This window comes from Phyllostomus discolor, chromosome 5 (assembly GCF_004126475.2).
Source record: "Phyllostomus discolor isolate MPI-MPIP mPhyDis1 chromosome 5, mPhyDis1.pri.v3, whole genome shotgun sequence".
NCBI lineage: Eukaryota > Metazoa > Chordata > Mammalia > Chiroptera > Phyllostomidae > Phyllostomus > Phyllostomus discolor.
Genome location: NC_040907.2, coordinates 71,976,632 through 72,004,213, shown reverse-complemented (window position 1 = coordinate 72,004,213; position 27,582 = coordinate 71,976,632). Strand labels below are relative to the sequence as shown.

Sequence of the window (27,582 nt, the reverse complement as noted above, 5' to 3'; positions counted from 1 at the left end):
TAATCAGCTGGGCCTTAGCCGTGTGTGTGCCCCCAGACACCTCATCTCTTGCTCCTTCTCTTTGCACGCTGATTTCACTCTCAGCACACTCGGATCCACCTGGCAGGAAACGTGAGGGAAAGCAACCCATAGTTCAAGTCTCATGACATTGTCAACAGGGTGGGTAGAGTCTCTTCTTTACTCAATTCCACTGAGACAGACCCCAGAAGGAACTCTGGCTGAGCCAACTTGGGTCAGCGCCCTCACCCAGATCAACCAGCAACGGCCAGGAAGGGGGGGTCTGAACCACAGGCTAGGAGAAAACATGGAGCTGTCCTGGGGAGCAGAGGGGTAATGTGTGTGTGTGTGTGCACGCGCGTGCACATATACACACACATCGCACACGCCCACTGTCGTATTTCAGCATGCTTCAACCCTCCTCAGAACCTCCATCCAACCAGGCCCAACTACTCCGACCTCAGATGCCCCAAATACCCTTCCTCTTCTCAAGTTTTGTCCTCCAGGGCCAACCCTGATTCCCCATCCTCTCCTTCCTCCTCCTCACCCCACCTGGGGCCACAGCGAATTTTCTCCTCTAGCACAGGAGAAATCAAAACAGCAAAGAAGTAACTAGCACAGGCTACAGAGCTGGAAGGGCAGGGACCAGACCCAGGCACTGTGTTTCCAGAGCTCAGGAATCGTTCCACCACTTCTCTGTGTGTGGTCTTCCCAGACCAGCTCTCTGTGAGAGCAGGGACCAGGGCTGTCATCTCCTGCTGGCAGCCCAGGGCTGGCAAATTGCTTAGTCAGGATTGGTGCCTCCACAGCCTTTCTCCTTCTGCCCGCCCGCAACTCCTGGGCCTGGGGACAGGGTCTTTGCTGGTGATTTGCACGATTTAAAATTCTGTGGGAACTGGGAAGCTTTTCTTACTGGAGGGATGGAGTAAAATCAATATTAATTATAATGCAGATGCCATGTTTTTCTAATCCTCTCACTGTCTCCTACATGCAAATGAGTGTCTGCAGCCTCCTCTGGGCTTTCCCACAGAGGGCTCCATGCACACCCTCCCTGTCCAGGCCGCAGGAACACTAACCTCCTAGGAGTTCAGGTCCCATTGTTCTGCCTGATTTGAAATGCAGGCTCTCATGTCATGCAGCCCTCGCAAGATGAGACCCCAGCTCCATTCCTCCCAGGCTGGAACAGCTTTTTCTTTCTTGCAGAACTGTTGAAATGTGGGTTTCCGTGTTCATCGACGTTCCCGGCACGTCTGTGGAGTTGGCTGTGAGCCGCCGAATGTCTTTCCCAACCAGCTCCTGGGCCCCGGCTGTTCCGGCCTGTCTAGACCAGACTTGCTGGGGGCCTTGTGGGGCTGCAGAGACATTCATTCCAGATTCAGAGAGATAAGCTTGAGTGTTTGAGCCAGCCAACCTCAGCGAGCTAGGACCGGTCCGGGCCTTGTAGCTGGACCAGAGGTGCTGCGGCAGGCGGGCAGTGGGGTTTCCTGAGATGATGGAAGAAGCCTCTGCAGGGCAGCCAGTGGGCACTGGCACAGGCACCCGGCCGGCCGCTGTCCTTAACTGCTTCCCTTCCTGCAGAATGGCCGTGTGTCAGGCCTGCAACACCCACCACCTGAAGTGTGCACTGCTCTCACCGGATGAGGAGCAGTCTGATGCAAGTTGATAAAAACAGTTAACAGTCAGTGCTGACTATGTGCCAGGGTCGGTTCTAGGTGCTTTACCAAGGTAGATCCATTTCATCCATGTTAACCTCTCAGCATGTATTGTTACGCCCGAGTCGCAGACCAGGAGCTGAGAGGTAAACTCATTTGTCCAGAGTCACTCCTCAGCATCCCGTGGGGAGAGGGGATAGGCCAGCCCTCTGCACAAACCCTGTGCTTTACATCTGCTGCAGTCAGGGTTATGAACACGCTAGCAAAAGTAGGAAAGCTGTAGCTAGACTCAGATTGCCATGGAAAGCAACTATTATAGCAACTTATGAATTTTCTAACTAACCTTCAACTCGGTGTGACGAGCGTGGGCCTCCTCCACCCCCTGCATTTGCCTTCCTCGTCAGCCCAGAGCTAATGGGAGCCATGTGAGTGGGGAATCACGATACAGTAGCTACCCTCCCTCCCTCTCACATTCCTTCCTCCTCTTCTTTCCTGCTCAAGGCATGCTTATTGCTTAATTTATATACCTAGCACCTTTTCTGACACCCTACCCCAAAAGAACCACTCTCAAGTGTCTGGTGGATCAAATTCAGGGCCAGCCGCGGGGCAGCAGATATGGGCTGTGCCTGCATCTTTCTCTCATGGTGGCCGTGGGTGGATTTGGTTCCCAAATGAACCTAGTGAGACCTGTGGGCAGAATGTTCTTGAGCCAAAGCCCAGCAACTTCCCTGCGTCCGGAGGTCGTGCCTCAGCGGCTGTGTGGGGTGGAGCCCCTGCCTCCCGCCTCCCCTCTCTGCCACCCTCTCCCCTCAGGATAAGAAGCTCTGAAACAAGGAATCAGACTTGCCTTCAGGAGTGACGTTCAAATTTAGGGGCAAATAGGGAATTCACGACTGAAGACAAGTTGTGTTACTACATGTGGTCATTAGTAGCTTCTGTGGCACGTGTGTGAAAGACTGATTATTTGTGCATTTTCTTGCTTGTCTCTCTCGGCCTGGTAGTTGAAGAACAAAATCCAAAGGGCATGTCTGTTTGGTGTAAACTCTCGGAGGGAGCACAGCTGTATTAAACTTGCCCTGGGTGTCACCATGCCCTCCGTCCCAGATGCCCACTGTCCCATGCCGACGCCCTGTGCCTACAAAGGAATTGAGAATGATTTGGATCCAGCCAGTCTCTGAGGCACGTTGAATCCCAAAGATACCTACAGAAACCAGGGTGAAAGAGTGGGAAAATCCGAGCTAGGATATGCTTGTGTCCTCTTTATTTTCCCAAGATTGGAAGCTGTTGGAGTGCTGGGACCTACCCCTTATTCTGTTGCCTCTCCTGCTTAACTCTGACCTGTGTGTGGAATAACAATGCTTGTGAATGTTATATAGGTGGAAACTTCTCTCTTCTGTCCTTCCCTCAGCGTGTGGTCTGAGGGAGGACGGGAGGACTCTTCGGCATGAGCAGTGTCAGAGTTCAGAGGGCACAGATGAGCGGAACCATTGCCAAGGGCAGAGGTACCCTTGTGTTACTTTAAATTGCTAGAATTTACTTTGTAGTCCAAAGACCTCAAAGCCTTCTAGGCCATGACTGACATGGCTGCATCTCAGGGAAAAATGCAAACTCCTCCTAGAGGGGCAGCAGGTGAGTGGAGGAGCGGGGGCACTGTTAGCAAACATTCAGTTGTTTGGGGAAGCCAACAGAATTCTGTCAAATATCGCAGACACGTGTGACCCAGGGAGCAGGGGCTCATTCCTTGTCCCCAGGGAGCACAAATGTCAATCACAGTGCTCTCGAAGATACAAATGGGTGTATTTTATTAACTTTTCTTCTACCTTGTGTGGGTACCCTTCACTAACCATGCAGCTGGCATCCTGTCAAAGTAGCTGTCTATAGCAGCAAAGTCACAGTGGTAAGGTCAAGGTCTCAGAAAACATAGGCACTTGGGAAAAGTAACAAAAGTTGCATTAATATATGTGATTACAATAGTAAATGAACGTTCTAGTTCACATCCACCCCCAAAATAACCCGTTTAATGACGAGAGAGACCATGTGCGGGTGACTTTCGAGTTGCTGCCATCGCCTGTTCGACAGCACCCCCATCACCCGCGAGGCGGAAGCTCCCATTCGCTCTGATGCGGTGGAGCCAGCGCTCGCTGGCTCCCCGGCTCCGCTCGACAAGCAGAGCTCTTTGCTGTTGCTCGCTGCTCTCCTCCGTCTCCCTCCCTCCCTCCCTCCTTCCCACGCCCTCCTCCACCCCCTTCCTCTTCATCTCCCTGCGTCTTCCCCTCCTGCCCCTTTCAAATACAAGTTTAGCAACTGTGTAACCTCCTAAGTTTTCACAATTTATGCAAGAGCTTAAGGGTATATTTTTTGAAGTCTGGTCTTCCCTCCCGAATTATTGGGCAGGGTCAGTTTTAGTAATTTTCATTTCTCTCCCCTCTGGGTACCTCCCTATAGTGCCCCATGTACAGAGTCCACAGGGAGAGAACAGTAATTGTGGGTTTTCCTCTAAGGAGTTGGGACAGAAGTAATAAGATAGCTGATTTTATATTTTGGTAGCAAGTGTAAAACAGTATTATCTCAGAACCTGGACTGAAAGATTGTTGTACACAAAATGCTAAAATTACCTTGTTGCTTGTGAGAGACGCTGAGAAAGAAAGAGCAGGTGGAGTGGTAGGAAGTGGTCTGGGTGTCGGGCGTAGGGGAGGAAGGAGAATCCGGAGAGAAACTTGGGATCACACCCTCTCTCTGGCGGGTCACACGGAGGAGGGGGCTGCCCATGTCCACATTTTTCAGGGCTCTGACTGAGGAGAGGCGGGCCCAGGATGCAGCCCAGGGGGTTCAGGCTGGACATGCAGGCAGTCAGGGTAGCTAAATGGGGGCCAGGGTCACAGTGGCCTTGGCATTTAGCTCAGCTGCCAGTGACAGGAACACCCAAAATAATGGGCTTAAACAAGGCAGGCGATCACATGGAAGACCTGGAGGCAGGCAACCCAGGGCTAGGATGTGGACCCCACAGCCAGGAGCGCCCCGGGCTACTCCATGCCTCCTGTTCCTCTGGGGTGTGGCTTGCTCCCTGTGGTTCAGGATGGTGTTGCAGCTCAGCCATCACTTCTCAGCTGAGAAGTCCCATCAGCACCGCAATTTCCCCTTCCTTGGCCAGAACTCAGCCACATAGCTAACAATGTCGTGCTTCAGTTGTGTGATCATATGCCCAGCTAAAGCAGGGCTTCAAATAGTTGGAGAGAAAAGAGGAGACTCTTCATAACTAAGGAATGTCATCGAGGTTCCTCATGTGGGGTACTCATTCATTCAGTGGACATGGAGCGCCCGGTTATGCAGGCGTTGCTCTAGGGCAGCTGGGAGGAAGGCACGTGGGTTTCTGCTCTGGGGAAACTTAAAATCCAGTGGGAGCAAGGTAGGCAGTAGACTGGCAGTAAAAGAGGCCTGGTCGGCGATGTGCATTCTACACACAAGTCTTTACAGTGAGCTGTCTCCAGAAACACCCGTTCATAATTAAAGATCAGAGCAGACAGGGGCCGACAGCGCTGCTCCCTCCTGTGGGCAGCTGAGGCGGACCCCACCAGCCTCTGCTATGCCCCTCCCGAGTGCCCACACTGTGAAGAGCACCGTATCAGGGAAGAGGAGGCAGGAGAAGTAAACAATTACTAAGCCAGAGCCGCACCTTGGAAGTGGCCCTGAGTCATTCATTCTGTGGCTGGTGCTGTCATGGGCTCATGTGCCCAGCAAGTCTCAAGGGTGAGAATCCAGCTGTGAAATCCCATCTCTTTTCTTTTCTTTGGTGGAGAAGGATTTGGGGTATTTTCCCTGAGAAGTTACAGAGCAGTGTGATGAGGCCAGCTTTGTGCCCTAAGGGCTTCTGAGGTCGACCAGGAGAACTTGGGAAGACACAAGGACATGGCCTCCTCCTGCCCCCATGACCTTCAGCCAGCCGTCCCTGAGCCCGGCTTTGCTGGGAGCCGAGCAGGTGTCCCAGTGCAGCTCATGTGCTGCAAGTGGGCGCAGTTTCTGAACTAAACCGCAGCCAGTGTCGCCCACCCAGACCCCTGTCCTGGCCGCCTTGCGGTGGCCCAGGCCAGGGAGTCTCAGCCTGTCTGAGGGGAAGGGCCAGTGGGTCTGTTTAGATTTAGAGTTTCAACTTCCAATCTGTCTTAAAAATAAAATATTAGAAAAGTGAAGTTAAAAAGACAGACAAAATATAGACTTAGACTTCTATTGTTAGATTCAAGAAGCATAAAATTGCTCTCTCCAAGGCCACAGCTAACAGTTTCTAAAGGCCAACTCCATTCCTGAACTGGAGTTTGAAGTGGCAGAGAATTCAGAGCCATCACTACCAGCCGGGGGACCGCACGGTGGTGGGCAGCGCTGTGTGACAGGCCCAGGGCCAGGGGCCGGTTGGGGACTGCTGGCCCCCCAGCTTCAGCGCCCAGGACAGTCCCGAGGGAGAAGGAGGAAGCTCCCCTGCGGCTGGGCGCGCCTTGTGCCTAGACGCCCCTCCCCCAGCGTCCCTGCCCAGCCCCCCATGTTTCTACTCGCTACCTGAGTAGACCGATAAAAGGAAGAGCTTGGCCCACTCCCCTATCACAGTCCCCATGTGGAGGTGAAAATTTTGCATACTTACAGCCAAAGAATCGAAAGGTCACAGCCAATTGTAATCATTACCCAGGCTCCCCGACCTGAACTGGGCTTTGGGCACATACCAGTTTGATAGCAAAGCAGCCAACCGAGAGGTGGCGTGGTCTCCAGCTGGCCCAGCCAGCTGGCCTGGCAGGGTGGGTGGTCAATGTTGGCCCTGTGTTGCAGTTCTCCAAGGAGAGGCACGTCATGGACCGAACCCCCGAGAGGCTGAAGAAGGAGCTGGAGGAGGAGCTGCTGCTGAGCAGTGAGGACCTGCGCAGCCACGCCTGGTACCACGGACGCATCCCCCGACAGGTACCTGCCTCCTCCCTGCCAGTACACACCCACCCACCCTCAGACAACGCCCAGATCGATGGCCCTGCGGGGTCATGAGCCAAGGCCATGTAGGAGTGAGCCCCAGTTTAGCCCAAAACAAACACCATGAAGTGGCCCGCTTCTAAGGACACCTTGGAAACAGCTAAGGTCAGGCAACCAAAGTACACATCCACGTACCCGGTAAATGGATGAGGAAGAAGCAGGTGTTCTGTGGTCTGCAAACACGGAGCGGGCAGGAGGCAGCAGCCACAGGGTGGTACCTCAGGGGAACAAGGCCGGGCTGCGGTTCAGATGATTCAGTCATTGGCTGGCTGCCTGCAGCCTCATGCCCTTTGGAACCTGCTTCCTGTCTAAGGCAGTGGCTCAGTTTCAGATAAGGAGAGGGGTATCACTGAGGCGGTGGCCCAGAGCAGTGGGGCTCCTGTGCCCCGGTGGGGCCGGCACTTCCTCACTACCCGACCCCTGTTTAGGGACGGGAAGAGGGGGACTCATGTCAGTGACCACGGACCCAGGACCTAGAATGTGCTTTGTGAGAGCACTGCTTGCGTGATTGCTATGGACAGGGTTTTTTTGTTTGTTTAATAATATAGAAATTGAAAGATAAAATAAGAACAGAATTAAAGTGCAGCATTTTCCTTGGTCTCTTGTATAACCTGATCTGGCCAGGCTGTCACCCAGGGCCGCGTGCCAGGGGAGGGGCGGGTGGGGGTGAGGGGAAGCGCACAGGCCGTGGATTGTTTTTAACGCAGCAGACTTCTCAGCACTATCGAAGAAACAATCCTTAGCTGGTTCTCTTTTTTTAGTTTAAATTTGATCGTACAAAATACAGGCAGCAAAAAAGGAAGAAAATTACACTTTTACCCACAATTCTCCATCCTGGAGGAAACCCCTGTGAACAGTGTGACATCAGTCCTCCCAGACTTTTCTAAACCAAGTGCGAGGTCATGCAGCACACTGGGTGGTAGCCCGCTCTCCCCACTTGGTGGCATGCCCTTGGAGGTGTCTCCAGCTATGGCATGTTTTTCTGCACCATGTGTGCACTGCTGTGCACACACACTGAGGTTCACAGGCACTCGGGCCAGCCTCCTCCACAATAACTCTGTATTCACAACTACGATTATTTCTTCAGGCTCAAGTCCAAGAAATGGAATTTCTGTGTGAAAAAAAAAACATTTTTAAGGCAAAGATGCAATTTTAAAGTAACCATGGTAGCATTCTATTCTAAGATAACTGATCAAATGTTGGAATGGCCTAGAAAAATTGTCAAAGTTTATACAATCTGTGACTGTCACTGCCATCCTTCTCCTCGTGGTGGTAAAGTTTGTTTTCCACTTGCCATGCGTGTAACTGTCCAGCAAGACATCACTGCAGTCTGTGTAACTGGACACTGCAGCAACAGTGACTGTCGTCGCTGACGCTTCACCCCTTTCACGTCTGTGGAGCTGCTGTGCAGCTGACACTGTCCCACTTCGCAGGCCCTGGGACTGAGCCCCAGAGCGAGTCTGCAGCTCCTGCAGCGTCCCACAGCAGGGCCAGAGCCGACCCAGGCAGTCTGGCTCCTGGAGCGGCCACGCCGCACCACAGTGCACGTTCTCCTTTTTCTAGAAACATCAGCATCCTCACAGTTAACCATTTTTGAGCAACTAGTGTGTGCCACTGAGCTAGTGCTTTGCACATGTGACGTGTGCAAGGGTGTAGTGCTCCCACCGACTGGGTGGAATGAGGGGTGCTGGCCCTCCGGCGAGGAGTCAATGTGCTCAGGATCGTTGGCGCGGAGGTCAGACCCGCCAGACGCGAATTTTCTCATCTTTATCAGGTATGCGTAAATGTCACCTCATGACACCCTCCTGACCACGCATCCCTGACCGACCCCTCCCCCACGCACTCCTTACCTCCCGGGTTACTTTCCCCTTCACTCCGCCACATCATGTGCCTTCACAGCGGCTCGTTCACTCCCCCACAGCAGGAGCTCCACCATGCCGCCGGGGGCTCCACTCACTGCTGTGCACCCGGTGCCTGCGACAGCACTGGGCACATTGTAGGTGGTCAGCAAGTGGTACTTCAGTGACTGAATGGGTCTTCTAAGAATTAGACATTTGAATAAGCCAAGAGCCAATTGAGGGAGCAAAGACAAAACGGTGTTGTCTTCCGCTGGCCAAAAAGTAGAGGAGGAATGCAGCTTTTGAAAGAAGTGTCAGCTTGCCTTTCCCCCTCCTCACTCACCATTTCGTCCCCCAGGTGGCAGAAAACCTCGTGCAGCGAGACGGCGACTTCCTGGTTCGAGACTCCCTGTCCAGCCCCGGAAACTTTGTTCTGACCTGTCAGTGGAAGAACCTTGCTCAGCACTTCAAGATCCACCGGACGGTCCTTCGGCTCAGCGAGGTCTACAGCCGCGTGCAGTACCAGTTTGAGATGGAGAGCTTCGACTCCATCCCTGGCCTGGTGCGCTGCTACGTGGGCAATCGCCGGCCCATCTCCCAGCAGAGTGGAGCCATCATCTTCCAGCCCATCAACCGGACGGTGCCCCTGCGGTGTCTGGAGGAGCGCTATGGCACCTCCCCCAGCCGGGCCCGGGAGGGCAGCCTCGTGGAGGGAAGGCCAGACGTGGCCAAGAGGCTGAGCCTCACCACGGGCAGCGTCCAGGCCCGAGAGCTGAGCTTGCCCAGAGGAAACCTCCTCAGGTGGGTCAGGGCCTCTTTGGGTGGCGTCGGGACATGAGGGGCACTCTGAACATGTCCTTAGTTGGGCAGACGAGGAGCTCACCCTGGGACAGGAACAATTACAAATGTTAATATGATGCCAAGTGTGACTAGAATAGCTGTCACAAGGCAGTGCATGATCTGTTCCCAACTGAGTTGGTGCCAAAAATAAATGACGCGGTTGCCGAGGAAGGGGGTTGGCCAGGAGCGGTTTTTATGAAGAAGGCAGGAGTACCGCTGGTCTGAAGGCTAGGGCAAATTTGGATAGTCGCTGCAAAGGGGGTGTTCTGGGGGGACTCAGCCTGAGCATGAGGGTAGAGCTAGAAAGGGGCAAGAGTTGCTTGGAGCGAGTTAATAGTGGGTCTGGAGCAAAGGGTCCCTGGAAGGGGCAGGTAGACTTAGAGGGGCCCTGGCCAGATCACGGGACCATAGTCCCAGGCTCAGGGGTTTGAGAGAGTCTCAAAAACTCAACACGTGAAGGAAATGTCCTAAGAATGAACTAGACAGCGGTGTGCAAGAGGGGCAGGGAGAGAGGAGAGCTGGAAGACCAGGTTAGTGAGTGGTGGAGGGTCAGGCTGTGGGAGTGGAGTAGAGGGAGAGGCGGGGGTGCAGGCTCCAGGCTTCCCGGGATCCTTCTGCGTGTGGGGAAGGTTGCGGGGAGGACAGTCGGCTACCGCCGGAGGGGCCAGAGCAGGTGGGCTCTGGCGGGAAACCAGTGCTCCATCTGAGATAGGACTGTGTGCCCGCCGAGCGCCAGTGTGCAGCCACAGCGTGGGGGGAGTGTCGGGAGGGGGCTGGGCCTGCAGGCGTAGATTAAGGCCTGGTCCACACGGAAAGGGTGGCCGAGTCAGCGGGAAGGGGTGAGATTGCTAAGACAGCAGACGTCAAGAGCCCGGGCTGCGGTCTGAACCTTGGGGGATGGGAGAGAAGAGTGCAGAGCACCGGGTCCTGGACGGAGGCACCCTGCCACTGACCCTCAGTGCCCTGTGTGTGTAAGGACCCATTGGCCCCGCGCGGCTGAGATTCCTGGTGCGTGTTGTGCACAGAATCCAAACCGTGCCGGGAGAGGAGGAAGAGGCAGGCCTGGTGGGTGGCGAAGATCACCCCCACCCCTCACTTACACAGCTCCCTTCTCCGGCTAAGCTTATACACTTAAGCCAACGTATTTTATTCCACTTATGGATTTTCTTCCTGGACCAGAAGGCAATGTCATAAACAGCCATTTCTAGAATACAAAACTTCAGAAGTAACATACAGGATTCCGAGTAAAAGATATTACGGCAGCACTACTAGGAAGGTGCAGGGAGTCCGCAGCTGGCTGCGGCCCGCACCCACCTGGACTCGAGCGCTGGTCCCCCGCTCAGCTGGCCAATCCAGGTGAGCTGTGGGCCTGCATGGGGCCCCCTCCGTTCATGTGGAAAGATGGGGCTTGTGAGAGCTAAACGAGTCATGCTGGGCAAAGTGCTTAGACAGCGTTGGCACATAGTAGGTGCCAGGTAAATGTTAATAATCATAATGTAGTAATTCTTACTTCTGGAAGGCAGTAGAATGTGAGACTGAGCGCAACTGCAGGAAGAGAGGAAGAACTTTTATCTAAGGTATTTAGAAATTCTCCTTTATGCAGTAATAAAACTGGGCTTGAGATCCCTTAAAATATTAAAGGGGTAGGTACCCTTTTCTCCTGTTTCCTTTGGGAGTGGAGGTTGGCTGCCCAGCTGAACAGGGAGTCACTGTGAACAGGGCCGGGGTGTACTGGTCAACAACACACTGAGCCCCGCTGGGCGTGGTGCTGGGAGGAAGGTCTGCTGGTCTGCCTTTCGAGTCCCAGATTTAAAATACAATTATTTTTTAAAGGTAAGATTCAAAAGAAAAACAGAAAGCCCCTAAGGAACGAGACAGGCCCCACAGAGCACCTCTTCCGATTGCCCTTTGAAAGCAGAGCTCCCCGAGCCCGTCACCTGTCACCTCCGGGCACAGGCGGCAGGCCCAGCAGTGTCTGCGTGTGGGGGTGGGGCAGGCCCACGTCAGCGGTGGCCCCACGCCCTGCCCACCTCCCCGCTTCCTTGGCTCCTGCACCCTCCCTGTCTTCAGACCTGCTGGTTGGCTGGCGGGCAGCCGGCCTGGGCAAAGGTGTGTGCGGTCGGCCAGGTTGCATTCCAGGCTGGTGCTCTGGCCAGTGCAGTCCCGCTGCTCCTGGTGATCGCTGCTTAAGTATTACTTTTCCGAAGCCATTGCCTTTTGGAATTTGCCCTCTGCCCTCACTTATCTCTGAGGGGTTGCTGGAATTTCTCTGTGGCTGGGAGTTCAGGGTGGGGTTTTTCCCCCCCTTTGGATTGTTTTTTTTTTTTTTCCTTTGGTGCTTGCAAAGGTAGGAAAAAACTTTGTGATTTCTGTAACATAAGCTTGTGGGAGGGCTGATTAAAGTTCATTACAACTTGCCTGGTACAGTGCTTTCTCTTTTAGCAAAAGAGAGATTCTCTTCCTCAGCACTAATTAGAGAAATTCCCAGTCTGAGTGGGCAAAGGACAACGGAATGCTAGCTAATTGTACCGCAAGTTGTGTTCCGCCCTGGCCCTGGTGGCTGTGCTCTGTGCTCCCAGCCACTGCCCGGTGCCCACCGGCGCCCACGCTCCTCCCTGTGCCCAGCTCAGCAGGAGTGAGGCTGGCCTCGGGGTCCCCGGTGCAGTGACAGTTGCCCCAGGGATCCTGTGGATTATTTGGGGCACCTGAGGTTTGCACGGACATGGAAACTAACTGTGACACTTATGTCACCACGGAATTGCACATATTTAAACAAGTCATTCCTCCTGGGTCTGTAAATAACTTCAGGCTCTGTTAAAAGGACACGTTCCATCCGGTTCGTCAGATTTTTCCAAGGCCTTTGCAACCTTTATCCTGCTTTGACCATCTGGTTGGAAGGGCCCCGAGGAGGCTTCCCAGGACCTAGCTGGGTTGGCCGTGGGGGTTCGGGGAGGGAGCCCGAGGCCCATCCATGGATTACCCACCTTCATGAGAAATGTGCTCCACCAGCAGGCATTCCCGGACGGTTAGAGTGTGCAGCGGCACTTTCATCTGAGCGATCTTTCCTCGATGTTGCCTAAAGGTTTTGTGGTTTGATGATAGGTTTCTGCCCCGCTTGCCTTTTGCTTCAGAAATAAAGAGAAGAGCGGCAGCCAGCCAGCCTGCCTGGATCACATGCAGGACCGACGAGCCTTGTCCCTCAAAGCCCACCAGTCGGAGAGCTACCTGCCCATCGGTAGGTCACTGGGAATTTGGGGGAGGGAGGGGGACAGTGTTACCCTGATTTCCTTCAGGCTGTTTTCTCTGCTCACCTAATTTGAGAAAGACACAAGGCTCCATGCCTGCAGGAGGTGTGCAGGACCACACCCAGATGTGGATCACTGGGCTGGATGCTTTATGTGCGCCAGCCTTAAAGCCTCATAGCAGTTTTCAAGGTGAGCCTGATTATTCCCTTTTCGAGGCTGAGGAGACTGAGGCACAGAGGTTAAGTACCTTGTCCAGAGGCATCTATCAGGTAAGTGGCTAAGCCCGCATTTGAGCTCAGGTTTTCTGATTCCACGCCCTGCCGCTAACTGGTAGTCTTTGTGAGGTGAGCCCAGCCCTCAGTCTGCTCCCAGGACGGAGGGTGGGCGCCCATCCTGGGGCTCCCACCAGAACAGCTGTCCGGAGACCCCTCTTCCTCTCCGTTCTCGTCCCACAGCCAGGAGGGTGAGGGGTGTGGGAACTGGTGAACCGAGCCAGTAGTTCTGTCAGCAGCCATGGGATGTGTTTCGTTATTTTTACAACTGACCTTCCTTGGGACCACAGGGCGGCTTTCCTAAGCCCCTCACACTGCTGCTCTGTGGGCCATCGCAGCGTCCCCCCACCCCGCCCTCCCCAGCGTGTGGCTCTGACTGTCCCTTAAAGCCGACTGGGATCCACCCTGACTTTGACAGTGACTCAGAGCCCTTCATGCTGTGTGGCTAAAGACATGTTTCAGAATGACTCAGTGCTCTCCGGACCCCGTGTATTTTCCTGCTCTGACTGCCCTACCCTTCTACGACCATAAAATGACACTGCAGCCTAGCTGTCAGCGGTCACTGGGACTTAAATTCCCCCGACTGTGTGGGGTTGGGCCAGCTGGGTTCTCACAATGGCCTAGGGCCCAGACTTCTTTGGACCGGGCATGGCACGGTCGAGCCGCGTCACCTTCGGGAGGTGGACGCCCGTGCCCAATGGCGTGAATTGAGGGCTGGGGCCCTGTCACTCGAGTTTGTTAGTTTTGTTTGTTCTGTGCCGGGTGGAGCTTTTTCTGATCGTCTCTTATCCTCTACAGGCTGTAAGATGCCCCCTCAGTCCTCAGGCGCGGATGCAGGCCCCTGCCCAAACTCGCCTGTTTTCAGGACAGGCAGCGAGCCCACACTGAGCCCAGCGGTGGTTCGGAGGGTGTCCTCGGACGCCAGGGCAGGGGAGGCGCTGAGGGGCTCGGACAGCCAGCTGTGCCCCAAGCCGCCCCCCAAGCCCTGCAAGGCACCCCTCCTCAAGGCGCCCCCGTCTCCATCCCCCTGGCTCAACTCGGAGGCCAACTACTGTGAACTGAACCCAGCCTGTGCCCCGGGCTGTGACGGGGGAGCAAGGCTGCCCCTTGGCGCCCAGGACAGCTACGTGGAGCTGCTGACAGCCAAGCAGAATGGGACAGCAGGTCCCCGGAACTCGGGCACCAACTACTTAATTCTTGACGAAGATGACAGGGCAAGGGCTCAGGAGCCACCGGCAGCAGCGGAGACAGACAGGGGGCAGGACAGCGGGGATGAGTTTGTGAGGCCCCTCCTGGAGACCACCTCCTCGTTCAGGCCCAACGACTTTGAGTCGAAGCTCCTCCCCCCTGAGAACAAGCCCCTGGAGACAGCGATGCTGAAGCGTGCGAAGGAACTGTTCACCAGCCACGACCCCAAGGTCATCGCCCAGCACATGCTGAGTGTGGACTGCAAGGTAGGACCGCCCTGGGTGGGCGGAATGTTGGAATTTCGTCCTGGGTTTTGAGAGTTTGGAAGGGGGGATCTGTCTGCACTGGGCTTTGCCATACCCTTTAAATGCTCTGCTCACAGGAAAAGGCTGAAAGTAACCCCAGTGTGGGGATTTATCTAAAGGGGTAGGAACCACAGGCCAGGATGACCTTTGCCCAGGTGGGAAGCTTGTAAACTTCACCTTGGACGGAGGGGTGGCGGGCTGCTGCCAGGGGGCCCCCCTCCTTCCCCCCCGCACCCCCCCCCCAGCCCCTGCTGGAGGCCAGAGCGGCTGCGAAGTCCTCCTCCCGGCTGGTGCTGACGTTCAAGTTCTCCCCTGTCTCCCTTGGCCTCCAATCTGCCAGAGCTGGTGCGGTCAAGTCCAAAGGAAAACAGATTGTAGATGAAAATGTAGTGTCTGGAGAAACACAGCCTTGGTTGTTTTTATTTCATTATACACATGCACACATTACATATTTATTGTTACTGAAATGGTCTTTAGGATAAATAAGCATTTGAAAGTTACCTTGATTTTTTTTAACAAGTAATGCTCATTCAATGTAGAAAAATTGTAAAACACAGTTATATTTTTAAAAGTATAATTATAAAATATCATTTAGAAAAATTATAAATACAGCTTAAGAGAAAAAAGTTACAGTCACACAAAAGCCAGTGTCAGGGCGACGGCCGGGCTGACACCTGCCCCGCGAGCAGAGGCGCGTGAGGGCATGAATGCAGGTCTGGCCATTCGCCGCGGAGACCACACCTGGTCCGCACGCTGCTCCAGACCCTGGCGTTTCCTCTCACACGACGACAGGACTGTCTTCCCAGGTGACTGAGTAAATGTATGTTCACATCACCGTCATGTTTTTGGAAGTATTTATTGTAGCTTCGGGTGTCCGTTCAGAGGCGGCCCCAAGGCAGCCCCATTCTGCAGAGATGTCTCTAGGAAGCAGGTGTCTCAGGCTGAGGGGTGCTCAGCCTGCTCCTCGGTATCAGGAGACCGATCCCTGCGTTTGAGCCACAGGTCCACGGTCTGTGTGGGATTTAAGGCCCTTTTCCATGTGCAGCTCAGTGAGGCCGAGTAGCTGCAATGGTCAGGGCTTATCTCAGGAACTGGCTTCACCAAAACTAATCGCCGATGTCTTCGAGCAGCCCCTTCCCCAGGGCGTTCCCAGGCGACTGAGGGAGCACCTGGCGGGCAGGCGGCCCCCAAACAGCCTTGAGGAACAGTAGGCAGTTGCTGGCTGTTTGGGGGTAACGAACCCCTTCCTAAAAACAGGACTGAGGGATCACTCAGTTGACCTCACAGCCAGGCCTGGGAGGGGGGGGGGGGGGAGGGGGAGGGGCTCCAGGAGACAGCAGGGGCGGGCTGCTCAGGAAGCACAGGACTATTTGCATGGTTGGCTGAGTGTCCTTGGGCAGTGCTCACCAGTGGTCAGATAACTTGTCCCATGAAATTCTTACTCACTTTAAAGCAAGGTAAACCTGTTTGGGCAGTGAGAGGATGTGGGGTTCCTGTTCTAGGAAGCAACACTGGGCCTGCATCTGAGAGCAGAGCCGCACCAACAGGCAGGAGCCCGGCGCGCCTTCTGCGTGCGCCTTAAAGGAGGCTCCTTGGGGAGCCATGGGTCTGGGCTCCCCAAGGCTGGCAGAACAGCCTGACTCCCCGGAGGAAGTGGATCCTTCTTCCTTGTGGCCTCAGGCAGGGCTTGGCAAGTGAGCGGGGAGGTGAGATGCCCGAGCACTCTGCAGGAGGGTCTAGAACCTTCTTACTACCTTGGCAGCCAAGAGGCTAGATTCCGAGTCTCTTCCCAACAGAAGGAATGTGCAGCCTACCTTCATCCTTGCTCTGTGTCCCTCTGCGTTGCGCCTCCTGGTGAGGCCGCACTGCCCCCTCTGCCTCCAGCACCCCTGGAAGACAGAGCCCCCGAGGCAGAGACCAGAGCAGGAGCCTGCCTGCCCGTCCCCCAGGGCAGGGACATTCAGTTTTCCTTCCCCCTCCTGAGGCCGCGCCATTTCCTCCCTCTCTTCCTGGAACTACTGACTGCCGGGCTCTGCCAGCAAAGCGGACGCAACCTGTGACCCCGAAAGGGAGATCAGGCAAGGGCTGGGTGACCCCCGCCACACGCAGTGGCAGCTAGACAGGGCCACCCCAAAGCTCAGGACGCACTGGGCAATACCTGAGGCCTGAGTGCTGGTTCCCACACGGTGCACAAAGCCCAGGGCTGGCACCCAGAAAGGCCAGCAGAATTGCGGGCAGAACTGAGCCCCACTCCCACCCACTTCCAACCTCCTGGCCTCACTCCCCCCCCCGCCATCTTTGCAGTGGCTGGAAGTGAGGGCCTGTAGTTAGGGGCTTGGCCTCTGGGGATGAACTGCCTGAATCTAATCCTGCCTCTCCTTGCCTGTCCCAGTCTTGCTCTCCCCACTCATAAAAGGAGGAGAATAATACCACCCACCCTCCATAGAATGCCTGGCCCAGGATGAGGCTAAGTAGTAAGTGTCAATAGTGCTTTGTAGTCAGCCTTGATTGAGTGTCTGCTGCGGGCCAGGCCCGGTCACGGTGGGGGGTGGTGGGGAGGGACAGTGATAGAAGCATTCGGACTGCCACCCAAGTGGGAAATGCTCTGTGGGGGAAGGCTCTGGAGCTGTGGGGCCTCTGAGGCAGGATCCTGAACACAGGGCAGCCAGGGGTTCAGGGTGGGGATGTCTGGGATGGGTTTTGAAGGCTGAATAGGAGTTGGCCAGATGAAGAATGCAAAAGCATCTTCCAGGTGGCAGACAACACACACATGCAGAAACTCAGGTGTCAAAAACCATGGTGGGGAGGGTTTGGCTTATGGAAGATTCGCTCTGTGCAGGCAGTGGAAGTAGGGTCGGGGGGTGCTGGTAGGTCTTCCGTGTTTCTGAGTCTCTACTTTTGGGCTCATTCCCAGTTGCTGTCTTTAAAGCATGTTGCCGGTCAGTGAGGGAGACAGGCCTGTAAGGACACAGTGCCAGTCCGTCTTCTGCTGAGGGCAGCAGAGGCAGTGGGCTGAGCCAGGCGACCTCCCTGCAGTTTAGAAGGTCCCTTGGCAGCTGGGAGGAGGGCAGGCCATGCCTCCCACTGTCCCCATCAGGGCCCCCTGGGTAGTGAGTGACCCCCTGGCTGGAAGTGAGGGCATGTAGTTAAGAGCAGGCTGGAAGCAGCAGGCCGAGGGGCACGCAGAGTCGGGGGAGCCCACGGAACCGGGCCGCTAAGGTCTGAAGAGCAGAGGGAGGTTGGCATTCCTCCTCATGGGCACAGGTGTCGCCCAGCTGGTCCGGTTCATGGCAAATGCTCTAGAAATGTGCATCCCTCTCTGTGTCGGTGCGCTGCACAGCCCTGGGTGTTTCCCAGGACACCTGATCCAGGCGCTGCAGTGCGAGCACAGGGCTGCTGGTCCCAGAGCTCAGCCATAGGGCAAGCAGGTATCCGTATTTTCTGGTAGAACCCAGGAGAGTGACTGGAGAGTTGGATGCCGACATTGGAGGAAAACAGATTAGAGGCCTCTCTGTCAGAGCAGGGGTTGCTCTGGATGCTAGTGCTTCCAGAACAAAACCGAATCCACGACGAGCCTTTGGATCTTGCTACGCAGAGTGTGCGTGGGTTGGAGGACGCCCACAGGTGTGCTGGGTTTGGAGCCTCCGCCAGGGCAGCTGTCTAAACAGGCGAGCAGAGTCTGTGCCCACAGGTGGTGGGGTGCGCATCTGGGCTCCCTTTTCATGGTCAAGGCGCAGAGATTGGGTCAGAATTCCTTACCCTTTGACATGATCGATGTTTCAGCAGGCTGTATTTTCAGATAGTTCATTGGGGTTTTAAGCTCGTTTGGTCCTTTGCCAAGTCCTTGAGAAAGGTAGACTCAGCAGTTGTGTTAGAGCAGGGGAAACTGAGGCTCGGAGAGCATGGTGTGAGTTCTGCATCCAATTTTGGGATCCACTCCTGAATAACTAACTCGCACAGGCTTGTTTCCCCAGGGCTGACAGCAGATCCTTGCACAGCCACAGAAGGGTTGGGTTAATGACATCAGCTAAACATCCAGATGTTTTTTGGAATCCATTATGAAAACATCTGGACTGTTCACATGACCAGGATAATTGTGTTCAGGGCAACTCCATGGATGGAGGCGAGGACTTGCCCCCAGCCTGCTGTGTGCCCAGGCTCGGGGGCGGTATCCACAGGCTGCATTGTTAGAGTGTGGGGGCACCGAGGCACCACGAGTCCCGTTTCAGAGACGCGTTGACGCCGTTGCAACATTTTAAGGTAACAGGTAGTAACTATAAATGGCCAGCAAATACCTGGTTCTGATAAACTGTGATTACATGCTGGGACAGACGAAGATTTTCCTTAAGGAAAACCCTCGAGGGAAGAAAGGAGTGTGTTTGAGACCTTGGATTTCAAATCTCTATACACATTTCTAATGGTTTCCAGACGTGCGGTGCGCTTACTGAGCCCCCGAGAGGCGTAATTATGGGTAATAGCAGCCAGCCCTGCCGCTAAGTGAGAACAGGAACAGCAAAGCACGCAGCAGAGGGGCGCTTGGACGCGAGGCCGCTGTTCCAGGGCAGGACCGGGCCGGGCCGGTCGTGCGGCCCGCTGCCCGCAGCAGAACGTCGCAGCAGGACCCAGCCTCGGTCGGTCGGGAGCTCCGGGAACTGCACCGTCTCTGGCTGGGCAGAGACACCAAATCTGGAGATTCTGCAGACCAATTTAGGTGCTTTCCTCCCAGATTTTATATTCCAGTATATGCATTAAAACCCTCCAAATATCACATATAAAAACTGTCTTTTCAGATGCTGCTGCTCAAAAAGGACTGCAGGGAGTGCGTCCACACTGCTCCCACTCAGTGTGTTTCCTTTCCCGTGCCCACTCCTGATTCAGTGCATGTCCTGATTAAGAACTTGTGTTCTTAACAGGTCGCCAGGATTCTGGAAGTCTCTGACGAGATGAGGAAGAACATGGGCGTGAGCTCGGGGCTGGAACTCATTACCTTGCCTTATGGCCACCAGCTGCGTCTGGACATAATTGAAAGGTGAGCCGTGCTGTCCTCTGCTTCTGGCCCCTTGAATTCCTCCCTGGCTCTCAGAGCAGCAGGTTTCAGAGGAGAGAGGGGCCCGGCTCCACCACACCGGGGCCACGGCCCTCGAGGATGTGTAGCCTGGGCCAACTTTCCCCAGAAGCCTTCGCCAGAGAATTCCTGGAGATGTACAAAGAGACAGCGCAGAGGAAGTCAGGGAACAAAGACCATGTTCCTGTCCCTGCTCTAGGCTGCTTTAGGAGCTGAGTGGGAGTTCGTGAGAAAGGCTGGGAAGAACAGAGTCTGAATGTTTTCTTTGAGGGGTGGACAAATGGGGGTCAGAGGTCAGAGGATGATGGCACTCGGACCCTCTTCCGCCAGCCTCTGAAGTCTCACTGCCTCTTGTCATGAAAAGCCAGGGCCCTGGCTCCCACTGAAACGCACACACAGGAACGCTTCAGGTTAAGAAATTAGAGAGGCAGAAATAGCAAGGCACATTTTTAAGAAAAGAAATGCTAGACTTGATTATCTTATTACCATAGAAGTTGGCCTTTCTGACACAAAAAAAGACAGTTGAGTACGGCAAGGCTGTCTTGTGGCTTTCTGTTTTCTCCAATCAACTCCCTGTCGCCATGACATGCACGTGGGTGTTGATGGGCAGCCAGGGTCCAGGCTTTTTGTGAGAAGAGGGCAGCGATGCCTCGGAGTCTGGGCCCTGAGCGCCGCCGGCCCCGCCGCCCGTGGCTCTCCCCAGTGGGCTAGGTCTCAGCCCCGTCGGGGCAGGTTTCTGCGGTGGCTGAGCTGTTGTCATCTCGTTACGGCAGCCACTGGCCCCACGTGGCTGCTGAGGAATGACATGTTTTATTTTACTGTTTACTAGTTTAAGGATAAATGCCAGGTGTGGCCAGGGGACAGTGTGCTCCGAGGATGTCAGCCCCTAGAAAGTAAACACTGCTTTTCAAGTAGCCTGGGGATCAACACGGCTGCTTCCAGGCTTGCCTGGCAGACAGAGCGGCTGCGATGCTGCTGTGGCCTGGGCTTTGCAGCCGCAGACGCACCCGCAGAAGACACGGAAGGCCCGGGGGAGGACCTTGGGAGGCAGGGGCCCAGGGAGTGGCCCGCGCTGACTGTTCGGGCAGCCTTGTTGTTGAGTGCCTTTGGGCAGTTGTGGCTCTGCCTTCTGCATTTTTCTACTTTTCCTGATCAGACTTTTCCAGATTCTAGCCTCTCTCTCCAGGTGTCCTCTTCTGTCCCCACGCCCAGGGGCCTGGCTTCTCAGGTCCTTTAACTTGTCCTCTGTCGTCCGGGCTCAGTGGTCACTGTTCCAACAGAGATGAGCTGTGCCACCAGCTTCCCCGTTTCTCACGTGGTACGCTTCACTCTGAAAAATCCCAAGTTCCAGGCCTTGTTTTATCAATTTCACTAGGTGTGTAGGACACGGGGCCCAGACTGGGGTTGGCAGGGTTAGTGCTTCTCTCCAGGCTATTTTCAGACGTCCACTCTCATCTGTGTCCATTTCCTCTGTCTTCTGATGGCCCGCTTGCCTGGGGTCCCGCCCGTCGGCTGGTTTCCTGGCCGGGCTGACCTGTGTGTCTTCCTGCTCGAGTCTGGGGAGTGTTTCTCTCCATTACCATGTGTTTAAATAAAGGTCAAGGGTGTAGCGGTCTTAAAAGGCTAAGTAACATCATCTTCCTGTGTTTCAGAATCAAATACAAATTCACCCTTTATTTTTTAATTTACCACCTCACCCATTCTAAGCCTACTGAGTGTAACAAGTAATGCCCCCTGCTGCCAACCACCGGTGCTTCTGTGACACACGTCCAGGCAGGGTGTCTTGCCCATGGTGGTATACGCAGGAGGCGGCAGCAAATGTTGGTTGAATGAATAGACAGAGTTACCCAGTTAACCACTGGTATATGGCCAGGCCTTAAGGAGGTAAAAAAATATGTTTTTTATTAAGGGCTGTTTAAACATAGGGGGAAAAAACACTGAATAAAAAAGAGACTGAATGCAACACGGGAAGTTAGTTTACTATCAGTCAAAAATTACATCTAAAATGTTCAGCTCAATCTTGACATTTTGCAAACGGGTAACAAAACCCTTCAATAAACCACAGATGATAAAAATAGACTTTAAGGCTATGTTCGAATCCATTCATCAAGACAGACAAGAAATCGGGAAGGAGATAAATAAAGGACAGAGACAAACGGGCAGAAAGGTACACGGTAGCGAGGGGACGATGCGCCCTTAGAGGTCACTGTTCTAACAAGCCTGCTTGCTAGGCGCCTGCCAGCGCCAGGCACGTTAGTCATTTTCACACCCACGCACGGTCCCTCTCTCACAGCTACCCCCGTTCCCATTTCACAGACGAAGAAGCCAAGGAGGGGGCCACCAGGGAGCAGCCCAAGGTCACACAGCGAGTGAGTGGCACACATGCATACAGGGCAGGCAAAGGCGGGTTTACAGCTGTTCGTATGGAAAACAATACAGTGATTAATAAATAATAATACAAGAACAAACTGTGTTTTGCATACTCACAACTGTGAACCTTCCTTTGCCCACCCCACACGCGTACAAACACACTCAGAGGCATTGCAGTGTGGATGAGAAGGGGGCTGCAGGCTAACGCTGACAAGCTCAGGGCAGGCGTGCGTGGCGGGCCTTACACACTCAGAGGAGGAGAGTGACCACACGGGGTAGGGTCTGAACACACAGATTCGTCACTAAACGCAAGTCCTGGTGAGTAGTCCTGTCCTTGGCCTGTAGCTTACCTGGCAAAGGTCAGTCCTTAACTTTGATACTGTCTGTTGTTTCTGTGCTTCTAAGATGACACACCTTTGAAATGCCAGAGTCATTTTCTTTCTGACCCCACAAAGGCACAACCACTGCACCAGAGCAGGAGACCACAGTGTTGTCCTGTTGCCCATACACCAGCTCCGCACTGCGGATGTTAACTGTCCTGTCCCCACCACTCAGAACATGCGTGTGTCTCTCCGCTCTGCTTTGTGTCTGATGTCGGAGATTGCCCCACTTCGCCTGCTCCGGCCTCCCTGACCTGCCACGGGTGGACTCCGCGTGACCCCTCTTATGTCTCCTCCTTTGATTCTCATGTATAAAATAAGCTGCAAAACTGCCATTCTCCAGAGCATTTGCTCAATCCACTGAGATTTTGCTTCCTGGCAATTGCTGTTAGTTTGGCTCAAGTAAACTTTTCTAAGACTTTTTCTTAGGTTGGACATCTGTCGACAAGAGAAACTAGTAATGCTAGGTACTAGGTGAACCAAGACCCCCTGCTCAAGGAGAGAGAGAGAGAGAGAGAGAAACCACACCCGCGGGCACAGAGACAAGCACGGCCATGGAGTGGCATCCTCAGCTTTGAACTTTTAGGACAATTGTAGCCCCGGAGATTCAAAGACATGTCTTTTAGTAACCACGCTACAAACTGGGGCTTCTCCTCCAGCACTGGTCTCGCAGCCTGGGCGAAGTGTGGTGGGGCCAGTGTGGCCCAGCGCATCCACTCCGCAGCCCTGATTTTCGGAGGGAGGGAAGTGATGGCAGGCCGTGCTGCCTGCCCCCCTGCCCCGTGAAGGAGGCTGCCCTGCGACCCCATTCGTGCTGGTCCCACTGGCATGTTGACAGGAGGTCACACGCTTCCTGCTCTGGGTCTGCAAGGTCGACCTGTGTAGAGAAAAGGGAGGACTGTAGGCAGATACAAACAAGATTTCTGTGTTATTCGAGTCTGACTTCACGGGGACATCCTGCCAGTCTGCTGTTCAGTCTTTGCCCACGTCCCCATTCACCTTCTGGCCCTTAACCAGAGCTGCAGACACTCCATCCCTGGCTCCTCGCTCCTTTCTTGGTTCTAACACCCTTGTGTCTTTCTGGATCAAGCATATTCTTTCATCCTTCTGTCCCTTCCATTCCCCAGTGCAGGGAGCTCAGTGGAGGAGGGCCAGGGCCCACCCGAGGAAGGATTCCCCAGGGTGTTAGGGGGACCTGGTGGCTCCTTGGACCTCTCATGACCGAAGGTACAAGGAGACAGATGACTTCGCCTGAGGAGGGCCCTCTTCATGCCCCCAGGTCCAGGCCTGAGCAATGCGCTATCCTGGGGCATCTGTCCTTTATGCCTCCACAAAGTGCAGCTTCTGAGGCCCTGTCCGGTCCTGCGGCAGTCCTGGTGGGCGTGGCCTGTGTTGAAATCGGCAGCCAAACTGAGCTACCCGCACATCTCAGAGCGAGAGCAGCACATGGTGCAAAGCCAGCCCTTCTCCCAGCTGGTTTGGTTTCATTCCCTGCTAGTCCCGTTGGCCCTGGGCCTGACCACTGGTCTCCTCCCTCTCAGACACAGCACCATGGCCATCGGCATCGCCGTGGACATCCTGGGCTGCACGGGCACCTTGGAGGACCGAGCAGCCACCCTCAATCGGATCATCCAGGTGGCTGTGGAACTGAAAGACTCCATGGGGGACCTCTATTCGTTCTCGGCCATCATGAAAGCTCTGGAAATGCCGCAGGTAAATTTCCACCGGCCTGGTGCTGGCCTGCGGGCCATGCACACCGCACTTCTGCAGAGTGGTCTGCGAGCCCATGCATAGCCAGCCACAGACGATCTCTGTCACTCCCAAAAGGTAAATTGGATCTGAACAAAAGCTGCTTTGACTAATCAACCAAGAGTAGTGTCCTAAGAGTACTTTGGCTGTTCTTAAAAACAGAGGGTAATTGCCAACAGCCCATGCTTTCTCTTTGAGGTGCAGTAAGACTCATCCTCAAAAACAGTGTCCCTGAAGAACCAGCTGGGGTGCTGTGTCTGGGGCAGGCGTGTTGTGTGAGACTTCTTCCATCTGAGTCACCAGGTGCTCGGGCAGCCATTTGGGAGCTTATATCTGAGAATCTCTAGAGTGGTTTATCTCAAAGAATGCTCCTCAGGTTACCTAAAACACCCTCTCTTATTAAAAAATTCACATTTCTGAACCACCTGCCATATAACCCCTTAGTGAGAGTTTCTAAAATCAGGCACTTTGATCTGCTGTGACAGGCTGTTTTGGGGATGAGTGTCAGCACTGAAAACCTGCATTTGAAATCAAGCGGGCCTCAGAGAGGAACACGATCCTGTGGTCCGGCGTGCTCAGATCCGGCTTCCCCACTTCTGGCCTGCCAAGCCCCAGGGGTGGAGGGGACTTGCATTGCAGCCCAACCTGCAAAGAGTAACCCGATCCACTGGTCATCTCGCTTGGCTGTTTCATAGCCACAGATTGTCCTGGAAGTCCTGCCGGGGACTCGCTGGAAATCCGGCTTTGCCACCGGGGAAGAGAGCCACCGACACGTGTCCTGCAGGGCATGTTAGAAACGTGATTTCCTTGGATCAGAGCAAGGTCACCTTAAAAACAAGCCAAACAATTCCTTCACCAGGAACATTTGGGGAGGGGGCTGTCAATTCCTATTATAATGTAGTATTCCAAGAGTTTACAAAATTCTTTAGGTGCACTGGAATTTAGTAGGGCTAATATTGGGAATAAGCAAACTCAGCCATATTTTCACGATATACTGACTTCTGTATCAGGATCTAATTTTTCATTCAAGTGTTGTTAGTTTCCATCCGATTTATTTGCTCTTGTCCAAACCTGCATATAATTTTGAGGGCTGAGCCAACAAGCTAAGCCATGTGTACAGTCTTCCAGCCCAAAGCTCTCTCGCCGTGTGGTAAAGGGGACGTTTTGTGGCTTTAGCTGGTGGTTGTCCATGACTTCACACTCAGCCGGCAGGGACTTATCCCGGAGCGAGGTAACATGGCTTTGTAGGCAGCCCCCTCCCCTCCAGCAGCCTCAGGCACTTCCCCGCCGGAGCACCTCAGCAGTGAGAGGAAGTCCTCCTAGTCCTCCGTGGTATTCAGGGCCCCGGGTGAGCCAGAGCACTGCTGCGGGAGGGAAGCGGTAGGCCCAGGGAAAACCCCGGAGGACTCCTGTCATCTCTGTGTGTCACCATCCAAACCTGCACCCAGCAGGGTATGGGCTTAGCTGAGACAAGGGCTTCTTTCAGAAGGGGATGCTTGGGGGGGAGGCGGGGGAGAATGTGGGAATGTGAGGAGAGAGGGCGGCATGTGGGTGGGCCAGAGGCAGACCAGCCCATAGCCTTCCCTTCCCAGAAAATCTGCGGGTGCTGATCCTTCTCCCCTTTCACACGGAGCACACGGGAGCTCTCAGAGGCCTTCAAAATGAATCTCAGCTCTGCCCTTTACCAGCAGTGAAACCTTGAGCAAGTTACCTAATCTCTTCTGTTTTCTGATCTGCAAAATGAGGCCAGAATACCTGCTTCATAGGGTATTGCGAGCATTAAATGGAATTCCTCAAATACCTGAGTTGGCTCTTGTTCCCTAAATATTAGTGCCCTCCCTGCCTTGCTTCATGTAGAAAACTTCGTACACTGAGGTTTGCTGGTGGCAGGGTGTGCGCAGGCGGCCAGTCATCTTAGGGCAGTCAGAGTCGGCGGCGTGTGCTGGTGTTGACTGCGTTATCCCAGAAGAAGTGTAAGGGAACCAGTGGTGGCATCACGTGGCCCGGGAGCGCCGGTGTGTTGCAGATGTCACTACCCATGGGGACAGTGACCCACTGCACCTCATGTCCCCACACCCTCTCATCGGCGTAGCCTCTGAGGAAGCCGGCTGGCAGCTCCCCTCCAGATGCAAACAAGTATACTCTGACCCCGCAGCTCCACTTCTGGAAATTGATCCTCCAGACACTTTCACACATGTACACATTTGCAACATCTTTATAAGATACTTTTGTGGTAGAAAATCAGGTTGGAAACCTTCATCTATGGGAGACTGGCTAAAGTATGGTTTATACAAAAAATGGAATATTATGCAGAAGTGTAACAAAATAACTTGTTCTATGCTGTTTTGTATATATGCATGTGAAATGACTTCCAAGCAAGAGACAAAGAATATGTGGAGGGTGACATGCGTTTATTCATTTTCCAGCAGTGCCTGCGCACACCGGCGCAGGTGCAGGAAACTGGTGGGCGGAGTCGCCCCACGAGGGGCCTCGGAGCAAAGCCGACTAAAGCCACCTGCTCTGACTTGTTTACCATGTGCATCTGTCATCTATGCCACAGCTTAAACCAAGAGGTTATTTTTAAAACGGCCCTTTCCAAAATGGTAACATCTTTCTCTCTTCCAGATCACGAGGTTAGAAAAGACGTGGACCGCACTGCGGCGCCAGCACACCCAGAGCGCCATCCTCTACGAGAAGCAGCTGAAGCCATTCAGCAGGGTCTTGCACGAAGGCAGAGGTGAGCGCAGGGCCTGGTGGCTGCCCCCTGGGCGGCTGTAAGACCAATGGGTTGTATCTGTTCTGCTGGTTTGACCAAAGTGTTCAGCAGGGCGTGTTAGGTGTCCCTGGGCAAGTTATCTGCAGGACTGTTGATGTGTCAGTCAAGGTTTCTATCTGACGCCAGCATCGCACGGAGGAGGTCTGCCGTTGCTGAAACAAGACTCAGGTCACCAGTCACTTCGTTCTGCCTTTATCTTTTTAAAAATTAAGGTATAGTTGACATAACCTTGTATTCGTTTCAGGGGTACAATGTCATGGTTTGATATTGGTACATACTACAAAATGACCACGACCGTGAGTCCAGTCAACGTCTGTCACCACAGTCACAGAAATGTTTTTGTGATGACACCTTCAAGATCTACTTAGTTACTTTCAAATGTGCCATACAGTAATACTGATTCTAGTTCCCATGCTCATTGTATAACTGTAAATTTGTACCTTTTGACCCCTTCACCCAGGTCATCCACCCTCCGCCTCAACCACCAACCTGTTCTCTGCCGCCACGGGCTCAGGGTTTTTTTGTTTTGTTTTTCTGGGTTGCACATATAAGTGAGAGCACATGTGACTGTGTGACTTATTTCATTTAGTGTGACACCCTCACAATCCACGTTGTCACAGGTGGTGGATGTCATTCTTTCTCATGGTTAAATAATGTTCCGTTGTAGTACACACCACACCATCCTTACCCATGCCTCTACTGACGCTCACCCAGGTTGTTCCCGTGTCTCGGCCCTGCCGTGAACACGGGGGCCGCACGTGTCTTGTTGAGCTAGTGTTTCTTGTTTTCTTTGGATACATACCCAGAAGTGGAATTGCTGGATCATATGGTGGTTCTATCTTTAATTTTTTGAGAAACCCCCAGACTATTTTCCATAGTGACTGCACCAATTTGCCTTCCT

General features: G+C 54.0%; 1 protein-coding gene and 1 long non-coding RNA gene across 5 annotated transcripts in view; one reads left to right on the top strand and one right to left on the bottom strand.

The window, feature by feature from the left end:
• Positions 1-27,582, top strand: part of BCAR3 (BCAR3 adaptor protein, NSP family member) — a 103,691-nt gene that overhangs the window by 70,166 nt on the left and 5,943 nt on the right. For 3 of the 4 annotated variants that reach the window (XM_028512956.2, XM_028512958.2, XM_028512955.2), the window contains 7 exons: positions 6,462-6,590; positions 8,850-9,292; positions 12,463-12,566; positions 13,647-14,302; positions 19,255-19,370; positions 23,698-23,869; positions 26,531-26,642. In XM_028512956.2, the coding sequence (XP_028368757.1) occupies positions 6,483-6,590; positions 8,850-9,292; positions 12,463-12,566; positions 13,647-14,302; positions 19,255-19,370; positions 23,698-23,869; positions 26,531-26,642 (1,711 nt within the window). In that variant the 5' untranslated portion in view covers positions 6,462-6,482. Of the gene's footprint in view, positions 1-6,461; positions 6,591-8,849; positions 9,293-11,180; positions 11,679-12,462; positions 12,567-13,646; positions 14,303-19,254; positions 19,371-23,697; positions 23,870-26,530; positions 26,643-27,582 lie in introns of those variants that run through there. The other variant, XM_036026438.1, reaches the window with a different exon arrangement.
• Positions 1,890-27,582, bottom strand: LOC118500693. Its single transcript, XR_004903268.1, has 3 exons — positions 27,569-27,582; positions 23,005-23,009; positions 1,890-2,045 (listed from the first exon to the last, which is right to left on the bottom strand). It is a non-coding gene; the product is annotated as an uncharacterized LOC118500693 (long non-coding RNA).